At 28.2% G+C, this 10,808-nt stretch overlaps 1 protein-coding gene across 1 annotated transcript; it reads left to right on the top strand.

Moving 5' to 3' along the window:
* Positions 1 to 350: 350 nt before the first annotated feature.
* Positions 351 to 10,384, top strand: LOC111879568 (glutamate receptor 3.1). Its single transcript, XM_023876036.3, has 5 exons — positions 351 to 784; positions 4,961 to 5,229; positions 8,434 to 8,749; positions 9,284 to 9,657; positions 9,833 to 10,384. The coding sequence occupies exons 1-5, from the start codon at positions 544 to 546 to the stop codon at positions 10,118 to 10,120; spliced, it is 1,488 nt and encodes a 495-aa protein (XP_023731804.1). The 5' UTR covers positions 351 to 543; the 3' UTR covers positions 10,121 to 10,384.
* Positions 10,385 to 10,808: the final 424 nt, after the last annotated feature.

Raw genomic sequence — 10,808 nt, 5'->3', positions numbered from 1 at the left:
GTAATTATATTTGCATTTGTATTATAAATCTAATTTAAAGAAAGAGGTAAATTTAATTTGTTTATACATTATGTAATATATAATTTCCTGTATATTAAATTGAGTTATAAGTCAAAAACGAGTTGATAACTATTGTAGACTTCAATATGTAGACTAAATGGAACTTGCCTGGTCGACTCGTTTCTAGATTTATATAACAAGAAAAGTATGTAAAACCAGCCATTAACAATGCACCACTGGTTTCGATTCTGAAAAGTCAATAATCAATGTCTTCTTTCTAAATAATATTTCAAATTAACTGGTCCATATTTTCTTAAACATGCAGAGAAAAATATTAGATTACTCGGTAATGGTGACAAGGATTCTCCAATTTGCACGGAAAGAGTTGTGCCTTAAATATTGCAACAAATCATTGTCTTTAATTCTTTTCTCTCAAAGCCTATTATTGTTCAAGGTTTTAAGAACTAACAGGTCAACATACTTCAACCTGCTGATCGTTAATCTCTATATAATATAACATACGAGTCTGACACATACAAGTGCATGCACAATATGGATCACAAGAACTGTAGTGTTTCCATGGTGCTCTTAGCTGCCATGCTATGTGTTTATTGCAGGATTGACCTTGTGAAAGCATCTATAGTAACAACAGAAAAAAGTTCTACTCAAGAAGCGTATTCAAAACATGGATTCAGAAAAGGCATGATGAGTGGAGCCATCCAAGATACATCTAGCCGCTGGAGAAGATCTATCCAGGAGCAAGGTGATAGTGACGTATGTGCAGGTATGTTGTTAACATTTGATAAATGTTTGTGATAGTTTAGATAATTAAATAAATTCTATATATACACCTTTTTTGCGAATTCACACAATTCAAAAAACATAGAATTATAAACCTTCAGCAATTAATGAAAATATATGCAGTAACAACGAACAACTTGTTGGTAGAGTAAGGGTATTTTGAAAAAAAAAACATGGATGCCTATATTTCCCTCGTAAATTAGTGACCCTATAATCGAGAGTTCCAATCCTATGGACTTGAACAAATTAGGACTTACGGTTTGAGAGAAAAGGTTGTTGGCCTTAAATGCATACAAAAATATAAATTCTGTAAATACCCATGTTTTTAAGTTTGAAATTTTTTCAATCTCCATATTTATTAATTCATACCGATATAAAGGCAAACATTTTAATTATTATTAGATATATTACCGTAAAGTTCGTATTACTTTATCAACTTATAATGTTGAAGTATGTCTATGCGTGCACTTGTAAGTGTGAAAGAAATAAATTATTTATACATGTTTGCATGAACTGCAAACATATCATATATCTTTGTAGTTTTTTTAATCGTTATATATCTGTTGTAGTGGGAATTAAAACATGTTTCAGAAATCTTTGGTAACTATACAAGTATGATACCCCACTCTCCGAAGTTATTTTTATCTGATGTAGAAACTGTTAGGGAAAGACATAAGACATTGAGACACGAAGATAAACAAAACTTGATTCTTTCGCATGCAGGAATCAAAAACTTTTATTAATCACACAGAATCAACAACATTTACATCTAGATTATATATATATATATATATATATATATATATATATATATATATATATATATATATATATATATATATATATATATATATATATATATATATATATATATATATATATATATATATATATGAGTTTTGATAATTGTTTGTAAAATTTTTACTAATTTCGGGTGATAGTGACATGTGAACGTAAAAGGAAAAAACAAAAAACCCTTCATTTTTGGTCATAGACACGCTAACACATGCCCCCTTATAGCGACATGCCTCTCCTATTAGCCAAATATTATTTTTAGTTACTTTGTTTTTCGGCTATAAATTTTTTTTTTTTTGAAAAAGAAATATGAAAAAAAATTATAATAATTCTTTACAAAATGAGTATACAGTTCCTGAAAATTTTGAAATATATTTTGAAATTTTTATTTTTATAAAACTCTTAAGAATTCTACAAAAATCATGAAAAATTCAGATATATTTTTATTCAATATATTAATAAGTTTTTTTTAAAAAAAATAAAAACTAATTTTTGATGTCTTCATATTTTATAATTTTAAGAAGTATTGGTTTTCATAAAATATAAAAGAATTTTTTTTCTTCAAATTCCTAACAGAAAAAACGAAGGAGCTCATTAATTAATTGTTTTAGTAAGTTGGTAAAAAAAATTAAAAATATTGTTTGTTAAGGATAACTACATTTAAACTATTTTGTTTAAAGCAATCCAAATTTTTATAAAAATAAAACTATTATATCCCCTATATCTATGAATATAGTCTTCAAAACAATTGAATTACCATATAAAAATGTTTAGTGGCACAACTTGTAGCGCGTTTCCTTTTCATTTTTTGTATGATGATAACTAATAGTTTAATTCTAATAGAGAAATGTCACTTTTAAAATCAAAATTTTAATATATATATATATATATATATATATATATATATATATATATATATATATATATAAACTCTTTGAAAAAAATTAAAAATAAGCTGGTTTTGATATCACATTTTATCATACAAGATTGCATTTTTTTAAAATCAATATCAAATATCCTATGATACAAAATTAGATGATTTAAATTATTTATGGTCCAAAAATTGACTGATTAAATAGGCTTACATAATAAATATTATGATCCAAAATAAATATTATGATCCTTAATAGTATATTTTATAATTCAAAGTTATATGATTCAAAAAAATATAATAATAAAATTTTTGTTACGAACACAAAGTTGATTTATGTGAAAATATTTTGTTTCGAAATCAAATTATCCAAAAATGATATAGTACAAACTAGGGGTGACCGCGGTGCAGTTCGGTGCGGTCATTAGCCAGAACCTCACCTCCAATCGCAAATGCGGTTAATCAAATTTCAAAACCGCTTGGTGCAGTTATTTTTGCGGTGCGGTTAGACGATTATTTTTGTGGTGCGATTTTATTTTTTCTGTATTGCGGTTGTTAACCGCATGGATTTGGTGCGGTTATTTTGTGTGATTTTTAACCACAGTTTAAAGCTCAAACGGTTTAAGAGTTCAAATATATTACCTGTAATAATAATAAAAACCATAATGTATAAGACAATTAATTTAAATCACAAACAATTAATATCTTAAAAAACATCAATCAATAGTAATTAAACAATAAATTTATTAAATTTGTCTACTTTCATCATTTTTCAAAGTTAAACATTACAAAAAATCATACTTTTTTCTTCTAGTATTTTATTCATCTTTTATTAATGAAACTTGTCTTATTTTTAATATTTAATATATTAATAATTAATAAAAAAAAGTTGTATGTAATATATGCGGTGCGGTGCAGTTTTTGAAAACTAATAATTTCACCCCATCGCAAATTTGCGGTTTTTGAAAAACATAAAATCTCATCATCGGTTTTTACGGTTAATTTTAGTTGCGGAACTGTTGTTGCTCACCCCATGATCCAAAAATATTATAATTCTTAGTCTCTTATTAACCAAACTTTTATCATTATTAGACATCCAAACGCAAATAGATTTCTGGTTCAAAAAGTATTAAAAATATAAAAAACTCTAAAAAAAAAAAGTTAGAAGCTTAAAAGACATACTAAACACATTTAAAGAATTAAATAGAAGAGAAAAACCAAAAATCAAAGTTTAATAAAAAAATAATTAAAATAGTAAAGCAAAATTTCCGAAAAAATATATAAAAAAACTAAAATTAAGTTTAACAAGAAAAAAAATATACAATTATATATATGGACGTGTATAATATTTGATTGTATCATTGAATCATTATTTCAGTCCACGACAAACGTCATATGTCATTCACGTATAAGTATGATATCATAAAGTCCTATCGTTGTCAAACACCTAATAGATAATCAATTTAATTCTGTTCAGTCTCCAAAAGTTACGTCCAATCAAATATTGTTCCATATACTAAACCCTATATATACTAAAGACTAAAGGGAGTGTTAATATTTTTAGTACCTGTCACATTATTTTTTTTGCTGTTTTTTTGGTCTGTCATCTCATTAGCATCTTTTCCTTAGCATTTTATAGGGAATGGTAATATTCCTAACACTTCTTTATTTTTTTATCAAAATTAAATAAAAAGGTTTTTACTTTTGGACAAAAAATACTAAATTGTTGAAACTTTAGAGGCCAAATGTGTTATTTGTTGATCTTCCTCGTAATTCTCTGTTAAAAGAATCCAAGCCTCTTCCCCAATTTTTCTGATTAAAAGAACGCTAAGAATTAGCAACAAAAATTGAAGCTTCGACTATGGTCCATTGAAGGCTCAAGATCACCCAAAGGTTCATCATATTTCTTATTATTTTGATCTAGGATTATATATTCGATTTTTGTACAAAAGTCCAACCACCAATCACAACTTTCTCTCTCATCTCGCTAAGGTGTAGCAACCCATCTTTGGCGACTCCTGTAGCGAAGGTGAGGGTGTGGTGTAGCGAGTCCATGACGAGCTGGAGGCGAGCGTCCCTATGGACGTATTCCCTCCAACCTAATGCTAGACATACTTGTTATTTTAACTAATAAATAAATAAAGGTCAGCTAAATATCAAATAACAAAACCTTGAGAAGGAATATTTTATTTAATATGTTTTTGTTTGCTTGCATACACACATAACAAGAAAAATAAACATCAGAGTTGTCTATTATTAAGAAAATAATTAACTTACTGTTACCTCCTATGGCATATGTTTATATTTGATATAATTGCCAAGCATTAGCAAAAGAAGTTAATCATGGTTTATTTTAATAGGGTTTGATATTTGATGTTGCATGCTGTTATTGTTACCATAATATTAACTTTATATAATTCTTATTTATTCTACTACATTTTTTTTCTTATTCATACCGATTTGGAAGGGTTTGATATTTGATTGCCATAAAAGACATTATAGGGCCAGAATGGAACATGTCCAAGAAAAAGAGAAGTCCATGTCCAACATTATTAGTATGGGTACCAAAGAAAGATGGCTTCACTGAGTTTGTAAAAGTGAACGAGAAATCAAAACTCGAAGGTGGATTCTCCATAGCCATATTCTGTCATGCATTACATCTATTACCATATAGTGTTCAACCCATTTTCATACCTTTCGTCGATGATCATGGGAAGAGTAATGGTGACTATGATCAACTAGTAATGCATATCGAAAACCAGGTACATTTTTCGAAACATATCTATATCCATGCACCAAACACACACATTTTAAAAATTCATACATATTTTATTTAAACACCAAACATAACCAAAAACAAACAAACAATCATTCACAATGCATACTTTAATCAAAAAAGTAGAATAACATAGAATTTTTAGTTGATATTCAATGGATTAAATTCAACAATAGTGGAATACCAAATTGGTGTTCAATGGATGTAGAGTTTAATGGCTACCGACACTCTTCAATAATGTCACACACACACACACACACACACACACATATATATATATATATATATATATATATATATATATATATATATATATATATATAGGGATAAGATCATTTGTAACTACCATCTATTGTGTAATGTGTAACTAAATTTTAAAAATTGGTTCAATAAAAAATAGAATCATTTTTGAAAAAATATTATTATATTTGTTATTATTTTTTTAAGAATTCAAATTTCAAAATGTTTTAAGGGTAATTTAGACATTTTGTGTATCTTTATTTAAGAAAACAAAATAATGAATTATGGATTTTTAGGAAACAAATTTATCATTATTTTATACTTAAAAAGTTATTTTCTTAACAGAATACATTTTTATTCTTGAAAAAAAATACAATTGTTCTAAAACAATACATTTTCAAAAATGATGATTTTTGTAACAAATTTTGAAGAATCATTCTGGTAAGAAAGAAAAATAAATCATGCGAATTAGAGAATTCTAACAGAAAAATGAATACATTCTTATGCCAATTACTTATTGTGTTACAATTTACAAGTATAGTTTCTAAAGCCCATCATTTAGTCTCTGAAGCCCATCATTCCTTTTAACAAAAAATATAAAACATTCTAATCGTTTTTTAAAGAATAACACTAAAATAATGAATTTTTTACTAAAATCTAACTATTCTTAAAAAGATTACACACCATTTTTGAAAGAATAACAGAAAAGCTGAAAATTTTTAATAACCCTAAATACGCTTACTTTTGCCAATTAACATGCAAGAATTCCATGAAAGTTTGGTATATGAGTCTCCAAGCGTACCCAAACCCTGTTAAAACATGCATCTAGCAAAAAATATTATGTTCATTAGACTGTAAGCAGACATAAACAAATGAAATTAACAAAAATAATTAGGAAAAAAACAAAATTTAAAACAACATAACGGATGGTTACATGCAAATCTATCAAATTCTTTTAAGAGCTTAAAAAATATTTGATCAAATTTTTTTCTAAACTTCTAGTGTTGTATAGAAGAAATATAAATACAAAAAAAGAAATCTAAATATAGCACAAAAGACCACCAAAATAAACCTCTATATATATATATATATATATATATATATATATATATATATATATATATATATATATATATATATATATATATATATATATATATATATATATGGAGCAGCCAACAAGTAGAAAAGGGACTGACAATTAGAGAATGTACAAAGAAGAATGGTGGGATAACGTCTATGAACGTTGGCCAATAGTGGTCGCTGGAGAATATGCACCAGAGGTCGTGAAGGGTCGCAAACGCAGCCAATGTAAGATGCAGAAAAGAGAAAATGTTTTTTTTTTAAAAAAAAGAAAAAAAAAGAAAATTGAGTTAGATGGTGATACGTAGTGAAAAATCACAAATGCATGAAAGAAAAATCGAAGATAGGGCAGTTGTAGAAGATTATCGGTGGTGATAGTGATTCGTCTCTTCACTTTCAGTCAGCATATGGAAGGGGCATGATTTTATCATTTCTCGGGTTCATTCACCAGAGAAGGTGAAACAAAAAAAAAAAGGAAGAATGATGAGGGACTAGGAAGGTAGTGGCATGTCGCAACAGTTGCGATTCAATTTGCAAGTGTCGGTGCTCATGAAGGGTATTAAGGTTAGGGTTTTGAGAGGGGAAGAATAGTATTGAGAGGTGTAGGGCGAGTTCGGCACGGAGCGTTTGGAAGTGTTTGAGAGCTTTTAGCTTCTAGTAAATGACAAAACGCTCCGTTTTGAACAAAAAACCTTGTTTGGCACTACAAGTTTGTAGCGTTTACTTTAAATAAAATGCTTCAAATCCAAATGTTACTTCATGTAGCGTTTAACAAAATGCTACAAGCTACAAACTACCCGCTAACAGATAATTTTGCCGATCACACCCGTAGTGATGGTAACGATGAGTATAAAGAGAGAGGATCACTTTCCATAAGTCAATGTATTTATAGAATTAAAATTCATAATCAATAAAATGACTAAACTAACACCTAAAGATTAATTAAAAGTAATTAAAATCTTTAATGAATGATTATTGGCCATAAATTAGTTATACATTTACATACTAGAGGAATATTTAGTCTCACATATAAACATCTCTCTCTTTCTCTATCTCTCTCTCTCTCTCTCTCTCTCTATATATATATATATATATATATATATATATATATATATATATATATATATATATATATATATATATATATATATATACTAGATGTGAGACCAATGTATTATATGAGTTTATTTAAAAAAAGATTAAATACAAATTTATAAACATTTGAAAAGTATGAATTTATAAGAAAAGTAAAAAAATATTGAATTATAAAAATTAAAGTGTTTTTTTCCTTTTTAAATTTAAACAAATAATTTATATAAATAAATAAAGAAAATTAATGAATCTTTAATTTGGTAATTTTAAAATTAGAAAGAAAGTTTATTAATGAAATCGATATGCATTTATTATTGAATATACATATTATTTACAATTTTATAAAATGAAAAAACCATAAAATGACATGTGGAATAAAAATTCATTTTAAATAACCACAAAATTGTGGCAAAATAAATGAGAATGTGACATATAGCAAAAAGATCTTTATTTATAAAAGATGATATATATATATATATATATATATATATATATATATATATATATATATATATATATATATATATATATATATATATATATATATATATATATATATATATATATATATATATATATATATATATATTCCATTGAACTTTTATATGGTTCAAATGCATTGTAATGAAAAATAGTAGGGTTGTATATATGTTTCACAAGTAGAGCCACAATATGACAATGAATTAAACTTTATTGTGTTTAATTCGTTATGGATGCCGTAATACATCATTATGTTAATTATAAGTTAAAATAGTTCTTACTTTCTATCTTGCAGACTTGTGAAGCTGTCGCAGGTGATATAACAATTCGGGTTAACAGAGCTCATTACGTTGACTTTACAACTCCCTACCTGAATTCGGAAGTTTATGTGCTTGCACATGCTGCCCATCAATGGAACCAAACCTTGTGGACTTTCTTTAGACCTTTTACCTGGAGATTGTGGATCACAATAGTTGCCGTATGTCTCCTCACTGGGGTTGCACTTGCAATTTTAGAATACCGGGAGAAAAATCTTAGTTTTTCAGGCCCAATTTATACCCAACTCATAATGGTCATCTGGTTTCCCATTTCGGCATTCTTCTTCCATGAAGGTACTTATTTTGAGATATTTTGAAATTTGAAGTCTAAGAAGAAGCTTACATTTTGAATTTAATTTTAGTTTTCTGTGTCAAATAGTTGTCGATTGTAAAAAAAAAAAAATTAAAATAATAGGAAATAAACGGTTAGTTTTGGCGCACAGAAGTTTGGCTTTCTCTTCGTTGCGAAGCGAAATCAATAGAATAGGGTGTCGTTCATTAATCGTCTTTCCTTGGTCAATAAAATCCACCGTGCGTTAAAAAAATCGAATATTTTTAAACAAAGCGTTTTCTTTAAAATGGTGGAGTAATACGACATCAATGAGCCAAAGGGCCTTTGGCTAAGTTGTATAGGGGTTGAGAGAAAGATATTCATAAACCAAAGGTTGAAGGTTCAAGTTCTGCTTATTATGGAAGATGTAGAATTAGGAGTAGAGTAGCAAGTGTGTGTTATTTTTTCTAAAAAATAAATCACATCAATGGTCGGAAAACAAATTAATGAAATGAAGACATTTCTATGCAAATAATTTATGCATCTTCTTTTTGTAGGTAAGATACAAAATAAGTGCTCCAAAGTTGTGCTTGTGATCTGGCTAAGTATGATTTTCATAGTTATTCAAATTTTCACTGCTACTTTGTCCTCATGGTTAACACTTGATCAACTACGTCCCTTGCCTCCAACTTTTGAAAACATTGGATACCAAGCTGGTTCCTTTTTTAAAGAACATATAGCCCAAAAATTCAATCGCTCTGACAAGCAACTTTTTCCTCTCAAAAGCATTGAAGAATATAAAAGCGCTTTGACCAATAACAGGGTTAGTGTTATTGTTGATGAGCTCCCTTACATCGAACTGTTTCTTGCCAAGTATGGCTCTCGCTACATGAAGTATGGACCAATAAACCAGGAATCCGGAATTGCATTTGTAAGTCTCTTCCTATATTTAATCAACTGATCATGTGATTTTATTAGTCTTTTATATATAATCTACTAATCATGTGATTCTATTAGTGGTCTCCAAGATATATACAAAAGAATATTTCACATGAATTACAACATATTATAATAAATTCCCTAATTGCATATGTTTACTATCTCAGGCATTTCCTCGTGAATCTCTTTTATTACGGGAATTTTCTAAGGCAGTCATTAAGGTCACTGAAAGTCAAATTATGATGGAAACGAAGACAAAATATCTTGGGTTCTCAAATGATACATCACAATCTAATCAAACCCCCCCACAAAGTCTTGATGTTCAGAGTTTTATTGGATTATTTATATTCATGGGGACTGTTATTATAACGGCTATTATCACATCAGAAATTTCCATTATGCGTAGAAACAAGAAAGTCCTTCCTGTAACAATAATATCATCAACCGATTTCTAGATATGATCCATCTACAACATTCAGGCCACCGAATGAGAAGAAGCAATTATCTACGCTGCAACATGTATTTTTGTTGGAGATATTCAGAATTCGGGCATATTTGGGAATTTTCTTTATTTTGGTTCTAGTCTTTTTTCTTTCATCTCTGTTGATATTAGATTATCTTTCAAATTCTTTATGTATAAGTAGGAGTAACCGTTAATTCTTTTCTGTTCATTCATTCTTTTTTCATTAATAAAACCTTAAAAGGGAAAGTTTAGTTTATTCTTTTCATAAATCATTCTAACCATTTCGATTCCCGTTCCGATTAAAACAATTTAGGGAACTTCTGTTTCTGGGAAATTTGGCCGAATTCTTAATCCAGAGATATTAATGATTTATCCAATAAGGGCAATATTGTCGATTTCTAGCGCCACAGAAGTCCAAGGTCAGGTCAAGGTTAAAGAGACCTTGACCAAACTGCCCTTGTTGCTGACCCTATTTACTCATTATTGCAACTGATGCTTCTATCACTTTTTTCATTGTGCTACTGCCCTTGTTCTCGTCTAAAAATACTAAGTTGAGAAGCACTTACACTACACTTAAATTGTCACAAATTTTTTTACCGAAATGTCGGCACTTAATCTATAACATTAGCAGCAACTCTGCAAAAACATTTCCAACCAATTGCATATAGAGCCATAAGGTC

The sequence above is a fragment of the Lactuca sativa genome, chromosome 7 (assembly GCF_002870075.4).
Source record: "Lactuca sativa cultivar Salinas chromosome 7, Lsat_Salinas_v11, whole genome shotgun sequence".
Lineage (NCBI taxonomy): Eukaryota > Viridiplantae > Streptophyta > Magnoliopsida > Asterales > Asteraceae > Lactuca > Lactuca sativa.
The sequence above is the reverse complement of the archived record's forward strand: the minus strand, read 5'-3'. Positions and strand labels throughout refer to the sequence as shown.

What these genes read in the sequence shown, in the direction of transcription:
- LOC111879568 (XM_023876036.3), top strand. Translation starts at nt 544, where the DNA reads ATGCACAATATGGATCACAAGAACTGTAGTGTTTCCATGGTGCTCTTA. An exon ending in TAATGCATATCGAAAACCAG is followed by an intron (nt 5,230 to 8,433) that starts GTACATTTTTCG and finishes TCTATCTTGCAG; the next exon opens with ACTTGTGAAGCTGTCGCAGG. An exon ending in AGGAATCCGGAATTGCATTT is followed by an intron (nt 9,658 to 9,832) that starts GTAAGTCTCTTC and finishes TTACTATCTCAG; the next exon opens with GCATTTCCTCGTGAATCTCT.